Genomic DNA, 21339 nt, shown 5'->3' on the forward strand with positions numbered 1-21339 from the left:
TGAACATGGACAGACAAACTACAGACCCTGTATATCCCATTGACTCTAACTTTTAACACACTAACTGCACTGACTAGAAACAAGCAGCCATGAAGAGGCTGAGAACTAGGACTGAAAATGACCAAGATGAGAATCGACAAAGACATAGACAACTTTGAGCAAAAACCTTGAAGAGAGCTTCCGAGGAGACTCAAGAAGGTTGGCTGGGCGACGCCGGTGGCTTCCTCTGCTCCAGACTAGGCGAGTCGAGCCAGATGACCAGCTCCTCGCCAAGCTGAAGCTGCCCATCCGAGCCTGGCTGAATTGAGTCGCGGCCCTCTTCTCTATCCTGAGCACAATTAAACGAAGGCGGTGTTTCCTGCACAGACGCGGCTTGAGCCGAATTCTCCTGGACCAGGACCTGCGGAGGCTGAATAATCTGCTCTTCGGCAGCCAGGGGACGGGGCACACGATGAACTCTACCATTCATGTCCCCGAGAAGTATATCGCTGCTCTGAATGCTTGCAGAGGCAGGGGAAGACGAGGAGTGTTCTTCAGGAGCCGCCTCTGAGAGATAAACCGAGAAATTGACAATTACGTCTGATCGAATGAGCCTTCCAGGAATTCTGAGGCGGAATGTCTGGTATGAATCCTGCAGAACCAGAAACTCCTGCTCAGAGCTGGAGGACGAGGGGGGCATAGCGGCCATGGGAGCGACAGGATGCGGCTCCTCCCCTTCGTTTGCAATGCGAATGCCAGATCTACTGCCTCGTCGAGGCACACCTCTGCTGCGCATCATAGCTCCTAACGCAAGGGCTTTGAAGCTCTTCTCAACCACCCTGAAACGACCCTCCGGTGAATTCTCTTGCCAAATTCCAACCTCAAATGGCATGTTCTGGTCCTGGCATGTCTGGGCATTCCGACTAAATAGCGGATTCACAGCATTCATCACCGGCGGAGGACAAGGATCCCTCATCCCTGCGCGCTTCAAGTCCTGAGCAGGCTCGCTTGGCTTGAATGCGCCGTCCTCCCAAATCTGCAGCAACTTAATGTCGTCTGTCATGGGAATTGAATAAATTCCTTTCTTCATTACCTTGAGATTCAAACCCGTCCTCTCAACCGCGTCACAGGTGTTGAGACAGGTGCTTGCCTTAATGGCACGTTATATCACCCGCATCCGGGTCATAGGGTTGTCATTATCATCTCAGTGTTTAATGAGTCATTTTACACCTTGTTCATGCTTCAGTTGCGCCTAGGCAAAGTCATTTCCCTCTCCTAGGGTTTTGAAAGCTAATTTCTCTTGGACGGTCAAATCATTGGCAAAACTTGTATCCAGATGTTCATACACCTTCCCCTATCCTTCATGTACCTTATCAAATTCTTCCCATCACTGAGATCCCCCAAATTCCTCATTTTTGCACAAACCCTAGTTTCTAGCTACAACCTGGCAATTTTCTAGGTTTGGCCTGTGTTTTGCCCTTTTGGACCCCTTCCCCTCGCTCAATCTCTGAGATTCCACTTTCCCCTGCTTCCTAACATCCCTCCCCACTCCCAAAAATTTCCCCAAGAATTTAGATGCCCCCTATCCCCTTCATTTCGCTCCATTTCGACAAAATTCCTTGTTTCACACATCGGGACAAGTCGCACTCAAATGATGTTCCAGAGCAATAAAAGATGAATTTTGGAAAACTGAGAGAGGTTTTTGTCCATAACATTCCAAAAAAGAAAAACCTCCTTCACTTTTTGCATAGGTGTTATGGTTTTAGAGAAATGTCAAAATTGCAATCGCCAGATCCAAGGAAGTTGGCCAAGGCACTAAAACGACGGAAAAGGCCCGATCCACTCCAAATTTTGGCCAAAGCCTCTTTGACTGAGCATGGTACTTTATTGGGGACTTCCAGCCCAAATTTCAAGAAATTTGGAGAAAATTTTGTCAATTGTGAATTTTTTGTGCCAAACACAGGTTTTCTTCACCAATGGGTCGCGCGCCGCGCGCGACCCTTTCGTTGGGCAACTCCATTTTGGGAAAACTCAGCATTTTTGGATTTGTCATGCAAAGATACACTTGCTCAGCCATTGCCAAAAAATTTCACCAAGTTTTGGGCCTCAAGAAAGTCAAAAAACAAGCAAAAAATGCCTTTCTGCCACCTTTTTGACACACAGGAAGCAGTCTTGGGAGATTGCAATTTTGGAGGGGCAAATGACCACCAAATTCAGAAATTCCACTTGGGTTGGAAAGTAGACATCCAGACCTTTCCAACAAGCCCACTTTTGCCTCATTTGGACACCTGGAAGTACCTCAAAATCAGCTCCAAAGTAGCGCGACCCGTTCAGAAAGAGGGCGCGACCCGTTGGGAAAGTTTGCCAATTTTTCATCTACAGCTCAGGAATTCGCCCAGCTTTGACCAGTTTTGACTTGTGATGGGATTTTTCACCCTCTTTGATGTAATTTATGTATTTTCATGTTGACATGACACTTATTTACCTATTCTAGAAGATTCATTCATGAAATAGCAAACATTTAATGAATGAATTGGTTTCCTAGCTTATAGAGGCAAGTTGTTTTGACTGCCTAGATTTTAGTGCTCAGTTTAGAATTGGTTGAAACACCTCCTAGAAGGATGAGCTCGACCCCTAGAGGCAAGGAAAGATGTTAGCTTGCCTATATTATGTATTTTCTTAGCCATTTTCAGAGGTTGGAAGGTTGGACTCTGGAGGGATAAGCTCTATTGTATTACTCATTGTATCTCTGCAATTTTTGGCAAAGGAAGACCAGGGTTTTGCAGTCCTTTTTGGGATTCTTGTGGTCACATGTATTGATGGTGTGTTTCTCTTTGTACTTGTAAGTGTGTTATGTGAATCATTTCCTTACTTTTCCTTCTGCAAATTAGGCAAATGACGTGTTAAAGTAGAATTCATGACTGTCATGCTCTGCTTTTAAGTTTGCTTAATATCAATGTTTTCAACTGTTTAAGGGGAATTCAAGGTTATTGCTTGCTCTCCTTAACTCCTCACCGGTCATTCTCATCCATCCACCTCTATCAAAGGCATCAATACTGTCTCCTACCTTGCCCCAAAGAACCCCCTGCAAAAACTGTGTCCAATCTCCGCACCCAAAATTGCCTTTCCTCAACTTTCCACCAAAACCCTAAAAATCCCAAAACAAACCTTTTATTAGTTTACTAGCCTAAAATTAGTGTTTCCTCATTGGTTATCTCGCCCGTAGAAGATCCATATCGAGATAGACCGGAGAGAGCCCTCTCCTGCCCCGTAGGGCTAGCTACGAGGCTAAGTGGTTTGATGTTGCCTTGGAGTTTGCCTTTCTCAGCCTGAGGTGAAATTTCAAGCGCTAACATGAACCATGAAGAACTTTAGGCACCACAATGCCATGGACTAGATTCTTGACCAACACAATCTATCCAACCAGTCACTCAACAAATTAGGCACCGTAATTCCATGGACTAGATTCCCTACCAGGGCAATCTATTCAAGTGGGACTAAGGTGGACTCAAGCTTTCAGCCCCTCTAGGTACCATCGGGCTTACTTGCTAACCACCAACCCAAAATCCAAGTGCGTGTCAGAGCTCAATGACCAACGCCACCTTTCCAACTTTGGGACCCAGACATCAACACAAAGTGTCAACCACATGTCTGCCTAGGGAATGCTTCACTCGCAGAGCCTCAACATCCCTTGATCCAGCAGATCAAGAATGTCCAATCTCTCCCAATCAACATGCTATCAAATCCTTTGAGAGATTCACTTGTACAAACACAACCCCAATCAATAATATACTTTCACATGTACATAATCAAATACAAACCTCCAGGGTCTTCTAGGCAACAGATGTTGCTTCTCAAGTTTCCATAGTAGGACTATCAACCAAATCTTTGACAAAAGATTCCTCAATCATACATTTTTCTTCCTACTTCATATGCAACAACATATTCTTCAAACAGATCCTGCTTTTGTTCTTTCAACGACACTTCAAAATGCATTCTTCAATTTCCTTTTCCTGTTCATGGCCTTCACTCAGACTTATGGCTGTTAGTCCTAGTCTAGTGCATGACACATGAAGCAGAGGATCATATCTATCACTCCCTCTTAAACAAAGAGGATCTAATCATTCCTATACAAAGAATATTATCAACCATCTTGTTATCCTGGGGAAATTCCTTTCATTTGAGCTCCTTCTTAAGCTAGGGAGTTCAACTTCTTCTTTTCGTCATCGGAGAATCTTTCGTGGCTTCCAACCATTTTATCAGAGTTATTATCTTCCTCATCATGCTTGTCACATTGAGCATCTTCACCAAGTTGAAGATTGTGTACCAACACAACTTTTCTTGTCACATCGAGCATCCTCACCAAGTTGAAGATTGTGTCCCAGCATAGCTTGCTTGTCACATCGAGTATCTTCACCAAGTTGAAAATTGTGTACATGCACAGTTTAGATAGCAAGTACAACCAAATCCATAGAAGCATGAAGTTAGCCATATCAGAATCACGGAAGCATTTCATCTTTATACAAATCAAATACCCGGAGTTTTAAACAAGAGACATATACTGTTCAACATCTTGCTAGGGACTTTGTTATACACCCTAGACTACTTCATAACAACGTTTATTCCATCTAAGTTTTCAATGTGTCTTCCAAAGGTATGACATGCCTTACTACATATAGAAAACCCTAGAAACAATTCATATAGATCTACAAAGCATCTAACAACCTTTCAAAATATATATGTTAGGCTTCTCACTAGAGATTCATACAAATCCTAGATTTCATACAAAATTAATCAAAGTCAATTACAACTTAGTCATTAACCTGACCAACTTCCACTAGGGTTAGTTCCAAACCCCTAGATTTTTCAATCAATCATCAATCAATGACTAACATGACCAACTATCACTAGAGTTAGTTGCAAACCCTAGATTTCCAAGCAATCATCAATCTCAACCAAAAATTCAAATTTCAGCAATCGTTCACAAATCTCAAATTATCATATTGTCAACATTCATCATAGATTTCTACTTCGACTAAGGTTCAAAAACCTTAGGATTCCATTTCTCAATTTCAACGATCGTACACAGATCTCAAATCATCATATTTCAGAGATTTTATTTTGACTAAGGTTTCACTGCAAAACCCTGGAATTCCATTTTCAACAATCATCTAATATATTTTAGATTGTTATATCACACATACTAGACAATTTTAACTTCACTAGGGTTTAGCTATAACACCCTAAATTTCTAGATATAATCATCCTAGAATCTTAGACAAGGACTTCCATTAAATCATAAGACTCATGACCATCAATGGCTAATTCAGCACACACATCTAGGAATTCATAACCATACATAAGCATATCATATATCCATAAATTCATTTGACCTAAACCAACCTAGGACTTCAACCAAAAGGACATATCTATATATATGCCTAGATTTCATTGTCATGCAAATATATTTCATATGTGTTAGTCAAACCCAACTTCTCAACAATATCAAATAAGAGTTAGACACAATCATTTTGATTATACTAGGGTTTAATCAGACAAACACATTCATACCAAGGGAAACATTTCTAAGACAATCTATGGGTCTTGCTCACATATTCCACCAAACCCCAATGAGCTAGGGTTCCAATAGAAAACCCTACATTACCAAAGACTTCAAGGGTTCAAGGATTTTAGACTTTATCACTCAACCCTAACAAGTTAGGATTTCTGGACCATACCAAAATCCCAAGCATGACATCATCAATAAAAACTTCATTTCACAATATCCCTAAGTAGTTTAGGGTTTCGGGCATTCACAATAGCATACCTTTCGGTTAGGGTTTTCTAAAACCTGTCTAGGGTTCTACATAGTCAATCAAGAATTTAAGTGGGGTGGGTAGATTTATCAAGAGATGAATCACCCAAACAAGAATCACTAAGTTTCAATATAGCTAGTCATAACAAAGTTAGTAATAGATCATCAAATGAATAATCCTTTCAATCAATGTATTCAAAGCATACCTTTGTTTCTTGACTAACCTTGTTTTGAGAGATCTTCCTTCTTATTGGAAAATCAGAAAGGAAGTAAAGATTTTCTCGATCTTGATAATTACTTGTGATGTTTCTTATTATTACGATTCTTTATATGTTCTTTCTTTAGTTCATGAAGCAATTACCAAAAGCAGCAGCACATAAAACAATGAACACAAGATGTAGGCACATGCCAGGGCAAAACCCCCCTCGAGGGGAAAACCCAGTCAAAGTAATTCATCCTTTCAATAGTATTCTTTGAGACTCTTCACCCTAGACCAAGACCAGACCTTCCCTCCACACCAAGTCAGCCTCTGGAAGATTGACCTCTTCCCAATAACTTTGACTATGTAGCAACTTGCAACAGCTAGCAACTTCCGGTAGCAGTCCAACTTGGAAGACTTTGATCTTCCAATCCAGAGCACAAAACAGAGTGAGATCACCACCAAAATTTCGATTTTTCTCTTCTCCTTAGACTCCCCCAAACTCGCATTCACTTCGGCTTCCTGGCAACAAACCTTCCCAGCGTCCTACTTCACACTTTTGCCCAACAAACAAATTTTAGCACTTCTACCAAATAGAGAGAGAAATGAGAAGTGATGCTCCAAATGAATTTGATGTCCTTCCTTTTATAGGCTTCTTGTGGGGTCGAATAGGGTCTTAGGCCGACTTGATCTTCCCTTAGGCTGACATGGTGTGGAGGTTCCATAATTCATATTTTACTCAATACTAAACCTTTTTACATGATTCAAAAGCCCAAGAAGGGTCTCTTTAAATGTACAATAATTCTATAGACTCAGAATAAATCCTAGAAGTCCTCAATGGGGACTTTGACCTAAAACATGGTGACCCAAGCATGAAACCCATGCTTTAATAAGTCACAATAATAATAATAAAAATTCTTTTCTTTATTCTTTTGACAAGTACATTACATAATGACTCAAGTACATTATTGAAGACTGAACATAGTTACTTTTTCCAATGCTCCCTCTTAACTAGGGAGGTATTCATAATGTACATATACAATGGAATATCTCAAACTATATGAACCATGAAGAAATTTAGGCACCGCAATGCCATGGACTAGATTCCTGACCAGGGCAATCTATCCAACCAGTCACTCAACAATTTAGGCACCACAATGCCATGGACTAGATTCTTGACCAGGGTAATCTATCCAAGTGGGACTAAGGTGGACTCAAGCTTTCAGCCCCTCTAGGTACCATCAGGCTTACTTGCTAACCACCAACCCAAAATCCATGTGCGTGTCAGAGCTTAATGACCAACGCCACCTTTCCAACTTCGGGACCCAGACATCAACACAAAGTGTCAGCCATATGTCTGCCTAGGAAATGCTTCATTCGCAGAGTCTTAACACCCCTTGATCCAGTAGATCAAGAATTTCCAATCTCTCCCAATCAAACTAATTGGTAACGAGCATGCTATCAAATCCTTAGAGAGGTTCACTTGTACGAACACAACCCCAATCAATAATATACTTTCGCATGTACATAACCAAATAGAAACCTTAGGTGTCTTTCATGTTGATTTTTCAGTAGCATCGGATGTGCTCTAGCCTCCAAAATTTTGTGGAGGGGCTAGAACATATGAGTTCTCCAAGACCCAAAAATCGTTTGGAGAAATTCCACCCGGAGTGCATGTTATTCAAATAATTAATTATTTTTAATGGTGCCTAAGTTAAAACTTAGGAAATTAAAATAATTAAAGTGAATTAATGTAAATATGGGTGAGAAGCTTCCAAGTGACGAGGATCAAGTGTAATTTAATCTTAGCCGTTGATTAGAGATTAGATCACGGTTGTTGATTTCTCAATAGGAAAAGTATAAAGGAAGGCTTGGGGTTAGTTGGAGAACACACACAGAGAGATTGAGGAATTCGATTTTCTGAGGTGAGAAGTTCTCCAGAGGAAAATCGATTGGGGAGATCTTACAGCTGAGGGGCAGGGATAGTTCGGGAATACTGACAAAGAGGTGGAGAGAAGCTTGTGGAGGCAACGTAGTAGCAAGGAGAGCTGACGCTGGGTTAGTCTAGGCCCACGCAACCTCGACGTAGAGCTAGAAGGGCTAGCACAGAGGGAGAAAGATGCCTTCCACGCAGAGAGCCGGAACTGCCGGGAAAGATGACACAGTAGGCAGAAAAGCTAACGCAGAGCCTCAGAGAGCTCCACGCAGTTACTGCGAAGGGGCAGCGTCGTTGTAGTTGGGACTAGACAGTTTTGCTGCTGGATCAGTCGAAATCTGCTGGGTGAAGTGAGGTAAAGCTCACTTAGGTTTTCCGCCATTGTATTTCTTTGTCACTGGTTTGCCAAGAGGGCAACCAACATTTGTATTCAGAACTACTGCTTAATAATAGAAAACCCTTAGATTTGTTGCGTCGGTTTTCCCGCATTGTGTTTTTCTAGGGAAGTTTAGTCAAAAAATGTGTCCTTTGTGTGTTTGTCTCCTTTATTTTTTAGTACTTGATCTATATATTGGTGTAGGCTGTAGTGTATTTGCATTAATATATTCTGAATATTTCTAAAAATAACTTGTTAAATGAAGAACACAAGTAGGTAATGCAAATCAGTTTACGGTAGTAGGATTCTGACTTGTTCGATTCATAAATTTTCACATGGTATCAGAGGAATTGAAGATCAAGGAGGATTGAAGCCATTGACAGAAGGACAGAGGAAAATCTGTGTGAAGACAACTGTCCCGAGAGACAACACAGTTTCTGGCCAAGAGAGCAAAGGAGGGGTGACACAATCACCAAGGGAGGCTCACGCAGAGCATGCGTCAGCCTGATTGTGTGACGTTGTTGCTGCAGAGGGCAGTGCAGTGGTTACTTGGCTAGCGCAGAGATTGTTGAGTCTCGGTTTTCCAGTTGCTGGGGGTGTAGCGTAGATTTTATCTGGAGTTGCTAGTGTGGCGCTGATTCTGTTGGTGTAGAACAATACCTAGTGGGGCAGAATAAAAGTAGAGGGAATCAGTTCCTCAGAATATTTCTTGCCAAAGAAATCTAGATCCAATGCTGAGAAACAATAAAGAGAGATTAGAGAGGGGTGGTTCTATAATGGTTGGCAGAAGGATTTATGTGAACGAAATCGAAATTTAGAGGGAGCTTGTTCCTTGGAGGATCTCTAGCGCCAAAGAAATCCAAATCCGATTTTTGCGGAGAAGAGAATCAGTTCAACATTTTTGGTAGAGATGGTAGTCGCATCTCCAGGAGGGAGGTGGGGAGATTTGGAGCTATAGTACGAAAGAGATACAGAAAGGGGCAGGATCGTTGGGGTTCCCAAACTCTTGGATCACATACAACTATGGGAGCCCTTAGTGACAGTAGTAGAATGACGGGAGTCAGTTGGTGCGAGGGATGATGGAGCATTAGTGGCAGAGCTAGAGTGCCAAAGTCTGAAGCGGCGTAGTGGAGTGTTGCAGTAGTGCGGAAGGCATAGAGCAAATACAACAGCAGCGCAGTAGCATCAAAGGGTCAGTAGAGATTAGCAGCAGAGGTAGCTTCAGCATCAAGGGGCATCCAACTGACCAACATGTCAGCTTTTGGGTGGATTTTCCGTTGCTTACTTCTCAACAATTGAGTTGAAGTGCAGCAGTTAGCAGTGGCAGTGCTATAGGCAGCATGATGCAACATATTGAGAGGGAGCTACAGTACATATGCAATAGTGACAGTGGCAGTGTCATGGGAAGCAGTGTAGATTGCAGCAGTGCAATGGATAAAGGGTAGTAGGTTGAGCATCAACAACGCAGAGGACTGATGCCATGGATTAGTGTGATACTTTTGTTGGGATGTATTGCTAGAGTACATTCCTCACTAATAGGAAGTGTTGATTTTTGGGTAGCATCAGATGTGCTCTAGCTCCTAAATTTTGTGGAGGGGATAGAACACATGAGATCTCCAAGACCCAGAAACAGTTTGGAGAAATTCCACCCGGAGTGCATGTTATTCAAATCATTAATTATTTTTAATGGTGCCTAAGTTAAAACTTAGGAAATTAAAATAATTAAAGTGAATTAATGTAAATATGGGTGAGAAGCTTCTAAGTGACGAGGATCAAGTGTAATTTAATCTTAGCCATTGATTAAAGATTAGATCATGGGCATTGATTTCTCAACAGGAAAAGTATAAAGGAAGGCTCGGGATCAGTTGGAGAACACACATAGAGAGATTGAGGAAATCGATTTTCTGAGGTGAGTTCTCTGGAGGAAAATCGATTGGGGAGATCTTGCAGCTGAGGGGCAGGGATAGTTTGGGAATACTGATAGAGAGGCAAAGAGAAGCTTGTGGAGGCAGCGTAGTAGCCAGGAGAGCTGACGCTGGGCCAATCTGGGCCCACGCAGCCTTGACGCAGAGCTAGAAGGGCCAGCGCAGAGGGAGAAAGCTGCCTTCCACGCAGAGAGTCAGAATTGCCGGGAAAGCTGACGTAGTAGGCAGAAGAGCCGACGTAGAGCCTTAGAGAGCTCCATGCAGGCCCATGCAGTTATTGCGAAGGGGCAGCGCAGTTGGAGCCAGGGCTAGACAGTTTTGCTGCTGGATTAGCCAGAATTTGCCAGGTGAAGTGAGGTAAAGCTCCCTCAGGTTTTCCGCCATTGTATTTCTCTGTCACTGGTTTTTTGGGAGGGCAACCAGCATTTGTATTCAGAACTACTGCTTAATAATAGAAAACCCTCAGAGCCGCTGCATCGATTTTCGCGCATTGGGTTTTTCTGGGGACATTTAATCCAAAAATAAGTGTCCTTTGTGTGTTTGTCTCATTTATTTTTCAGTACTTGATCTGTATATTGGTGTAGGCTGCAGTGTATTTGCATTAATATTTTCCGAATATTTCTGAAAATAACTTGTTAAATGAACACAAGTAGGTAATGCAAATCAGTTTACTGTAATAGGATTTCTGACTTGTTCAATTAAGAAATTTTCACATTTTAGACAACAAATGTTTCTTCTCAACTTACCATAGTAGGACTATCAACCGAATCTTTGACAGAAGATTCCTCAAGCATATGTTTCCCTTCTTACTCTTCATATGCAACAACACATTCTTCAATCAGATCCCGCTTTCCTTCTTTTAGCAGTGCTTCAAAATACATTCTCCAATTTCCTTTTTCCTGTTCATGGTCTTCACTCAGACTTATTGCTGTTAGTCTTGGTCTAGTGCATGACACATGAAGCAGAGAACCATATCTGACACTCCCTCTTAACTAGGAAGCACCTCTTTATCCAGACTCCCTCTTAATCTTAGGGAGATCTCTTCTATTCATGCTTCCTTCGGGAGATCAACTTCTTCTTTTTCGACATAGGAGAATCTTTCGTGGCTTCCAACCATTTCATCAGAGTTATTATCATCCTCATCATGCTTGTCACATCGAGCATCTTCATCAAGTTGAAGATTGTGTACCAGCACAACTTGCTTTTCACATCGAGCATCTTCACCAAGTTGAAGATTGTGTACTTGCACAACTTGCTTGTTACATTGAGCATCTTCACCAAGTTGAAGATTGTGTACCTGCACAACTTAGATAGCAAGTACAACCAAATCTAAAGAAGCATGATGTTAGCCATATCAGAATCACATAAGCGTTTCAACTTTATTCATATCAGATACCCAAACAAGAGACATATACTCTTCAACATCTTGCTAGGGACTTTATACACCCTAGACTATTTCATAACAACATTCATTCCATCTAGGGTTTCAATAAGTCTTCCAAAGGTATGACATACCTTACTACAACATATAGCAAACCCTAGAAACCATTCACACAAATATAAATCTTCAAAGTGTTTAACAACCTTTCAAAACATATATGTTAGACTTCTCACTAGGGATTCATACAAATCCTAGATTTCATACAAACAGATTCATCAAAGTCAATCACAGCTTAGTCATTAACTTGACCAACTTCCACTAGGGTTAGTTCCAACCCCTAGATTTTCAATCATCAAATAGTCACTAACATGACCAATTATCACTAGGGTTAGTTACAAACCCTATATTTCCAAGCAATCACCAGAGTCAACCAAAAATTCAAATTTCAACAAATTTTCACAAATCTCAATTCATCATATTTCAAAGATTTTACTTTGACTAAGGTTTAACTCCAAAACCCTAGAATTCCACAATCTCAACAATCATTAAATACATAGATCTCAGATTATTACATTACACACAATAGACAATGTTACTACTAGGATTTAACTACCAAACCCTAGATTTTCATTTTTCCAACAATCACTTAATAGATTTCAGATTGTTATATCACACATACTAGATATTTTAACTTCTCTAAGGTTTAGCCACAACAACCTTAGATTTCCAAATCTCTGTTGAAGGAAATGTAACTAGGTTCGGTCTTCATAAATGTACTTTTGATATTTGTACTTATTCAAGAAAAGAAATACTATTTTTATAATATATGTCAATGAGTTTCTTGCTCATTGAAATAGGTCTAGCACATGTTAAGTGCTATAGGTGAGTCAAGGAGTCAAAAGAAAATGATTGAAGACCTTAAGGGCATGTTACTCCATGTATATGTTTGTATAAGAGTCAAAGAATAACCCTCCAAGCAAAGGCAAGCCTCCTCCAAAGCAAAGATACCTCCAAAGAAGCAATCCAAGCTATAGATAACAAGTCGGCTTACAAACAACAAATCGGCTTCAAGTCGGCCTAAAGGAGGGACAATCCTCTATATATAGAGGTTGTCCACTCCTCCAAAGATAACGTAATCCACCTTTGAAATCAGCAAAGAAAAGGTACGAGTAAAGGGTGATCAAGTGACAAGAAAGGGAGCCTCTAGTGCAGCGTACAAGGTGAAGTCTAGGCTGAAGTTAAGAGGACTGTTTTCTAGGGTAGAAAACAATCACACGTGCAAGAAACAGAGCCTCTTCTTGCGGTCATTACAACACTATCATCACAGTCACATAACTTCGTTGGTTGGGCAATCTAAGTAGGCCTATAAGGCCCCTCACTCAAGCATAGAAGGAACTCTCTCAAGCAAAGAAGGAAGAGGTCAACATCACAAGGAAAACAGTCACACGTGCGAAGGTAAAGAGGCTGTCTCTGCTGTCATAACAACCCTCCCATTACAGTCATACAAGTTCGTTGGTTGGTGAAGAGAAGAAAGGGATCATCATAAGGAAAGGGTCTCATCAAAGGTACCTCTTCTAGAGCAAGTGCAACAAGGTTTACCAACAGTTGAAAGAAGAACGAAGTGCTGGAAGGAGGAGGACGAAGTGCCGAAAGAAGGAAGTGTTGGGGAACAAAGTGCAGAAAGGAGAAAGGACTTGACTTGTGCTTGGAGGATATTCTTGTTAGGGGTCTAGGGTTTGGCATTGATCAATAAGAAGCTTCAATAAGAGAAACTTACTAAAGGGTTTTCCTCTCAAGAGAAGAGAGGTTTTGGCCTTGGTAGAGAGCCAACATCTTGTGTTCTTGTTCTTATATTTTGATAGCAGTTTGATGAAATACACAAAGATGCATTAATAAGAATAAGAAGAAGATTAAGCTAACAAGAAAAGTAAAAAGACTCCACAAATTGTTATCAAGTCAAGAAGAATAATACTAAACCTAATTTTCCTAGATTCTTCAACATGGTATCAAAGGCAAGGTAACACATCAAGGAAAGGGCATCTCCAGAACACTCATCAAGGAAGAACATCTACAAAAGTTGAAGCATCTAGCCAAGAAGTCGCAATCACTTTAAGGACAAGAAGGTCTACCATCTATCATTCATCAAGGAAGACTACAAAGCTAGAAGAAGAACCTTACACAAAGGCACCTACAAGAAGAGCAGATCAAAGAAGGACCTACATCAAGCTACAAGTCATCAAGCAACTCTCATCATCAAGTCAAGTCCACTTGGAGAAAGCAACTTGAAGAACATCAAGATCTAAGGAAGGCAGCCATAAAGTCTTCGAGGAGAAAGCAAGTCTACTACATCACAAAATCTATCAAGTAAGTATATGTCCCCTTCTTAATATACATCAATGTCTTTTTGCAAGGAAAACAATAAATTGGTAGGTACCAATAACTTTCTTGCATGGAAGAAGAGGATTGATTTACTTCTAAAGGAGAATGAACTCCTAGAACACATCAAAGGGAATGTCACTATTCCTTCTAAGGAACAAACTTAAGCCTTAGCCAAGTATAATAAGGATGAGACAAGAGCTCAAAGGATTCTAATAGAATCCATCAAAGTCTCTCTCATTCCTTATGTCTCCATGTTGGAGACATCCAAAGAAATCTATGACAAACTAGTAGAGCTATCCTCGGTAACCATAGTTGGAGAAGTGATATCTCTACGAAATGAATTATACAAGATGAAGATATCAAAGGAAGGAATAGATCCTTACTTCATGAAGATCTCTGAGATGAGGGATCAACTTCAAGAGCTAGGGGAAGTCATGTCTGACAGAGAAATGACAACTGTAGTATTCAATGCCCTACCTGAGGATTGGGGCAACTTCACATCAAGCATATATGCAAAGAAGGAAACCACCCCACTAAGTGAAATGTGGTCTCTATGCAAGATAGAGGAAACAAGACTCAAAGCAAAGGAAGATGTGGGATCAAAGGAGCAAGCATTTGCTATCGTGGCCAAGAGAACAGAAAAATTTGGCAAATTTGGTCCACGAAGAACAAATAACAAAGATATGTCCAAAATCCAATGCTATGGATGCCAAGAATATGGACACTACAAGAGGAATTGTCCTAAACTAAAGAAGGACAACAACAACAGAAGAAAGAGGGAAGAAGCTCACATGACTTAAGAGGTGAAACAAGAAGAAAAGAAGCAAAAGAAGGAAGATCCTCCGGATCTCTACTATGCCTAAGTCAAACTCTTTACTTAAAGTCTTCTTTCAAAGTTTTGAGTAGGATAGGAGCATGTAGGAATAGAATAAAATTGCATGGCTAGAAACATCTTCTAGAATCTAGAAGCATGAAGTACATAGAGTTCTAGATACTCATGTAGAAAGAGCATTTATAAATGAGAACAAAATACATGGTTAGAAATATCTTCTAGAATATAGGAGCATGGTAGATATAGCTCAAGATATTCATGTAGAAGGAGCATACCTAGAATAGGACCTCATCCACAATGAAAGAAAATTGATCATGATTAAGAATCTTAGAAGACCTCCATCATCAAAAGGAAAGAAACATTTGCAGGGTAAGGGTCTTCAAGATCCTATGATGGAATCTTCAAAAGAAGATTCATAAACAAAAGCAGATGTCTCAATGGGAATCCCATTCATGGGATTCAAGAAAAGGATAATATGCAAGCAAGTTAAGACGAACCAAGAAGGGCCACACCAAGGACAACCAAATGAAACTAAGATGATCAAACGAGAATCAAGATGAGGTATGTATGCATCAAAGTTTAGTCATGTTATCATTTGTACATTATTGAGTCATGGGAATAGTTTTATAACATGATCAAGTATGAAAGAATCTCTTTCACCAATGACATGCTCGAAGGCATGTACTACAATGCAATGAATGTCAACAAAAAGAAATACTCACATAAGGAGTATAAGATTGCTGACTAAGAAGCAAGTGAAGGAGAAATGCTGACTAGTCCTAGAAGCAAGCAATGAAGAAGTGCTCCCACAAGGAGCATAAGGTGGTTGACCAACCTATCCATGAAGAAGCAAATGAAGAAAGAGATCAAGCATGTGAAGAACACCATGATCACAAAGAATCTCTCTATCTGACAAAGATACTTTGAAGACATCTCCCGAAAGAAGGCATGACAACTTTGACAAAGGAAGAAAAAGATCAAAGGACCCTTGACACCTATGAAGGCCTTGGAGATATGAAAGATGCATATAACTGATTCTACTCTACGAAGATGTCATGATGAAGAAGCCATCCAACAAAAGCACCTTTTAATGTTGAAGCAATATCAGGATGAAGTCACGAAGGGCACCGACACATCATTTTTGTCTTCACTTGGGAAGGCAGAATGGAGGATTAGGTAAACATCTAGCATCCGATGTTCTTTGAGGACGTGTTAGGGCATCCAAGATAAGAGTAGTTGTAGAGGACCAATATTATTTGAGGACTGAGAATCCAAGATAAGAATAGTCCTGGTGGAACACACCCTGAGAACTCGGGTGGGGTATGTTCTGAGAGAGACAATGATGAGGGTGTCTATACATCATTGGTCTCGCCAACATTTTTCTTAGATCTCGTGGAGAGATAGAGCTAATAGTCAAGGCCTTGCTATGTGACAATTCTAGTTGATATGATGCTATACAGATGGGTTACCAATCCGACTCTTCTTATGAGAAATTCTTCAGATTGAGAATGACCAAGTACCATTATGAATACCTCCCTAGTTAAGAGGGAGTGTTGAAAAGTGTAACTAGGTTCGGTCTTCATAATGACATGTGTAATTGTGATTTTATGTAATTGATGAAAAGAAGAAAAATAAAATTATTATTGTAATGCTTGTCTCATGGGTTTCATGAGCAAGGAATTTTATTTTTAGTAATGGCTCCCATTGTGAGCCTTTAGGTTTTGTCATCTAGTCATAAAAGTCAAATTGAGTCAATGTCATGTATGAAGGACCCTTCTTGGGCATGTTACATTTTGTATGAGTCATTAAATAAGTATGAAATCCCTCCAAGACAAGCACAAGACCTCTCCTTCAAGTCGGCTTCAAAATAGAATAAATGATCTCCTCCAAATGACACGTCGACTCATCCTCCAACAAGACGGCTTATTATAGGCTCCAACCACTATAAATAGGGCAGCTTGACATTGTTTCAGGCAAAGATTTTTCAGTCATCATCAAAGTCTGTAATAAGAGTTGTGAAGGTTATTATCAAGCGAAGGAGGGAACAGTATAAACCGAGCTCTTTTCAGGTCTGTTTTGGGTTAATTTCCTCTACACGTGTGGGGCAGCAAGAGATCAGTTGCAGCAAAAGGAGCCAAGAAGAATTGTAGTCCTCTTGGGTAGCCGAGTTGGAAGAAGGTCAAGTCAAGAAGGAAGCCGAGTCAAGTTACAAGAAGATCCTATCCAAAGCGAAGAAAATTAAGGCGTAAGATAAGGTCTTGTGCATGAGCTAGGGTTTTTGAATTAGGATTGCAGACCTAATTAAAGGAGGCCGAAGGTTTGAAGTAGAAGGAGGTTGAAGTGGAAGAGGAGTCGAGAAAAAGGAAGGAGCAAAAAGTTGACTATCGTTGTCTAAGGATCTCACTAAGGGAACTTGTGTCATGGTCTTGGACTGGCAAATAGGTCAAGTGTCTTGGTCTTGGTATCGTCAATTGGAATCTCTGTAAGAAGGAAAATTTGTTCGGGTTTTCCTCTCAAGTGAGAGAGGTTTTGGCTCTCGCTGATAGCCTATATTCTGTGTCTCTTGTCTCTTTATGGTTTATGTATTGGTAACTTTTTGATGAAGAATAGCACTATAATAACATAAGCTAAAAGAAGATCCTAATCTGAGTAAAAAGCATTCACAAGCAGCGATTAATAGAAGAGAAATCACTTAACCATGATGCCCTAGATTTCTCAAAACCATCCACAGTGGGTATGGTAGCATATGACAAGTTCATTTGTAACTTCTGACCTATAGAGGCACACCCCAAGTATTCGGCATGACATGTTCATTTGTAACTTTCCTAGACAAAAGCATACCCCAAGCATTCGGCACATCAATCATTACAATGTTTATTAATACTAAAATATCCATATTAGTACTCATTGACACTAACATCTTTCATCAGACCATATATGGGGATAGACTTGAGTCAAAGCCACACAAATTCCTATATGGTCTAGTGATTTGCATTTCCAATTGATTCACGACTCTTAAAAAGGAATTACATTTGCAAAGGCACCAGAGTCAAGCATTCAATTATGTAGAATCAAATTATTTACCATTAGACACGATGTGAAAGGTGCATGACCTTTATTTCTTGGGTCATTATACATGTTTTGAAGGATCATAAGAGGATCTTCAGACTCTTCAAGGTTGAATGCTCTTTTAACTTTCCCTCTTTGGGGTTTAAGCTTAGCCAATTCCAAAAGAGGCACTTGCACATTCATCTTTGCTAAAACATTTCCTAAGTCAACATCCAAGGACATATTAGGGCTAGGTGCAGCGGGCTTTTAGATGCTCTTCGGAGGTGTGGGGGGCAGGCACCATACTTCGTTCAATGGAACCCGATGCAGTTGTATTTAGGTAGTTGCTTTTCATTTGCCTGTTACATTATTTTATGTGTATCCTACTTATTCACTATTCATGTTGATGTGTTTGCATTCTAGATCAATCGTCATGGAGTGGGAGAGGCTTCAAGGAACGTGCCACAGATGGGGGGTCCAACATCTTAAGTGCAATGATGTAATGAGGGAGAAATCGTGGTGGCATGAATTATGCCTTTCCTCGATCTGCTTTTTCCACCTGTTTGGTGTGCCTTTTACTTTAATGATTTGCCTTTATTTGGTGTATCTTAGGAGCCTAAACTTGTTTTGATATTTTTCCAATACCCCTTTAAGATTGTAGCAGTTTCTGGCTCAACAGGGTAGGGACATTCAAGAGTTCTTTATTTGAGACGGAGCATTAAATGCTTGAGTAACTAGGCAATGGCTAATGAGGGGTAGAGTTCATGCTAGGTTTTTCTCACACGCTAAATATTGCCCCAACCATCTTTTGCATTTTACATTTTCTTTCATTGTGGATTTATATGATTTTAACTTTCTTTCAGCTGCATCAACCTTTGAGGCCAAGTTTCCAGGCCTTGACTCAAGGATGTGGATAAAGAAGGGTGCCAATCTAAATGACCAGATGGCAAGTGGTAAATATTGATTACCTTGGACACACTATATCAATCAATGCCTCCCTATTGTTGCCCTTCCTAAACCTTGAGGCTTTAGAGGAGGTCCCACTGCACTAGAGTCAAAGACTAACCTCCCAAGTGAAGTGTGGGAACAAAAATGCAATCAGAGATTAGTTAATTTTCTAGTTTCCCCCCATGATCTATATTAATATGCCCATAACATTAAATGAAAACACATAATTGTAAGAATGGTTAGAGTACCCTTCGATAGATGACCCACCTTCTTGCAAGAAGAAATGCCATATGGGAGGGATATCTGAGTGGAGCAATAGGTGGAGAAGTTTGGCATAGTGTTATGTGCCGACCATCATGAGGCTGCTGGTTGGCTGTCAAATGAGGATTACATTTTTCTTCTAGGGGTTACCCACTTTTTGGTGGGTATCGGTATTGGGGAACAAAATAAAAAGCCTTGTATTGTTAAACTATGTTGTTCTCACAACTACTCATATTAGGACCATGCTTGATGGGACTTATTTTAAAGAGTTATGTGCATGAAACATAAAATCGTTGCAGGAGATTCCATAGTGTAAACCAAGTTTCAACCATGTATTTCCCATTTTCACAAAACTAGATATTTAAATTAGGTAATGGAAGATCATGGAGTATGCCATATGTCCAATTGAAGCTCATGAGTAGAATTTAGAACTAAACAGAATTGGAAGGGCTGCATGCTTACTATGGTATGCACATAGAACATCCATTCCATTCCTTGCTTGACTGCCAAAAGCATTGCACGATATACTTGTTGCTTAAATTTGGTGTCCCAACACAGTATTTTGGTTATCATTATAGTGCATTCTTTTCATTGCCATTTGTCATACTTGCATGGAAAAATTCCGACAATGGGTGATTTTGCAAGCTTACCTCTCTTGTAACTAGGTCGTTACGATATACTTGTTGCTTAAATTTGGTGTCCCAACACAGTATTTTGGTTATCATTATAGTGCATTCTTTTTATTGCCATTTGTCATGCTTGCATGGAAAAAATCCGACAATTGGTGATTTTGCAAGCTTACCTCTCTTGTAACTAGCTCGTTACTATATATAGCTTTCTAGAAAATCAAGCGTAGTACGACAACCTTCTGTAATGGATTACCAGTTGGCATCCTATCCCAAGCACCTGATTAACGAAAATTCCATGGCTGGCAGAAATGTCTATTTGGCATGAAATTTCTAATGCTAAATGGGTTTTAACATTTTTTATTGGTTCCTATATTTTCAAAATTTTTAATTTCATCATTAAAATGTTTTAATCATGTGCAGGAAGAGGATTCAACAGAGCCAGCTATATCTGGAGTCCTTGTGTAAGTAGATTCGTCTGTCAAGCTAAGAGGATGAGATTGGTCTCTATGTCACATAAAGTGTCCATAAAGCTACTTTGATTCATGTTAGTAAGGTCATGATGGCTTATCTTTCAAAGTAGATTTCCTCGGGTTTCTCATATATCCATTGATTTGTATCCATATATTAAGTTCAGGTACATTGCATCAACAGACAAGAATTCGAATAAGAATTACCTGGGCCCTGCACCATTGGAAATGATGGCTCAGTATGTGATTCTGTCTGGCTTAAATATTTATGTTATCAATATATGCAATCATGAGTAGGTTTAATATCATGACAAGGGCCATATGGTTTTGGTTTTTGCAGTCAAATTGTTGGAGCTGTGGGTCCTTCCGGGCCTAACATTGAATATCTTTTTCAACTAGAGACAGCTCTACTTGAGATAGGTTAGCTCCTTATTTTTTTTTCTTTATGTATTGCATTTATCTTGGTGAAGGAAAATATGAGAAGACCGTCATGATCGATTCCTTTTCTTCGTTTATTTTCGTTGTGTCTCACAGGTTGCAATGATAGTCACGTGACAGACCTCGCAAATGCAGTTAGGAAAGTATTAACATGCAAAGATGGAGATGCTACTTCAAATGGAGATGCAAAGTACTGAGCTTCAGTGTGAACTTCAGCAATTTGTTGTCTTATTCACTCGATTACTTTAAAGGATATTTTGCCGAGCCTTTCGAGTACTATAATATGCGCAGCCTCAATCTAGAATATCTCTGATTGTTTTCATGATTCGTAGTTCAAACAGACAAATAACTGTCTAGATAAGATTTTATAGTCGACAATACTATTCAATGCATTGTCTTTTGATTTTATGATATAATAATTATTTGAATATTTACAAAACGTTCACTTGAAAATATTTTCTTGCACTGTATTTTTTGATATGCTTTAAGAGGATTTTGAATTGATAAGCAACATGTGAGGTCTTAAATTGAATCTGGTTAAAGAGTAAGAAATCTGCTTAACAACAATGAAACCTAAGCTCTGAAGTATGGTGCCATCCTTGATATTTCACTTTGATTGTTGAATGAGACAATGTCTCCATGTAGAAATTTAGGGACTTCATTAACTTCAATGATTATTTTAAGAAATAATCAATGTGCCACTAGACTAACATAATCTACATGTAT

General features: G+C 39.9%; 1 protein-coding gene across 3 annotated transcripts in view; it reads left to right on the forward strand.

Annotated features, from left to right (window-relative positions):
* The window catches only part of LOC149239316 (ChaC-like family protein), a 137799-nt gene extending 116733 nt beyond the window's left edge, over positions 1 to 21066 (forward strand). For 2 of the 3 annotated variants that reach the window (XM_089373391.1, XM_089373392.1), the window contains 4 exons: positions 20129 to 20169; positions 20343 to 20414; positions 20516 to 20595; positions 20710 to 21066. In XM_089373391.1, coding sequence (XP_089229517.1) covers positions 20129 to 20169; positions 20343 to 20414; positions 20516 to 20595; positions 20710 to 20810 — 294 coding nt within the window. In that variant the 3' untranslated portion in view covers positions 20811 to 21066. The remainder of the gene's footprint in view (positions 1 to 20128; positions 20170 to 20342; positions 20415 to 20515; positions 20596 to 20709) is intronic. The other variant, XR_016246440.1, reaches the window with a different exon arrangement.
* The last annotated feature ends 273 nt before the right edge of the window (positions 21067 to 21339 follow it).

Source organism: Pinus tabuliformis, chromosome 8 (genome assembly GCF_031772625.1).
Source record: "Pinus tabuliformis cultivar Carrire ecotype Pingquan chromosome 8, CPIR1, whole genome shotgun sequence".
In the NCBI taxonomy this organism is placed as follows: Eukaryota; Viridiplantae; Streptophyta; class Pinopsida; order Pinales; family Pinaceae; genus Pinus; species Pinus tabuliformis.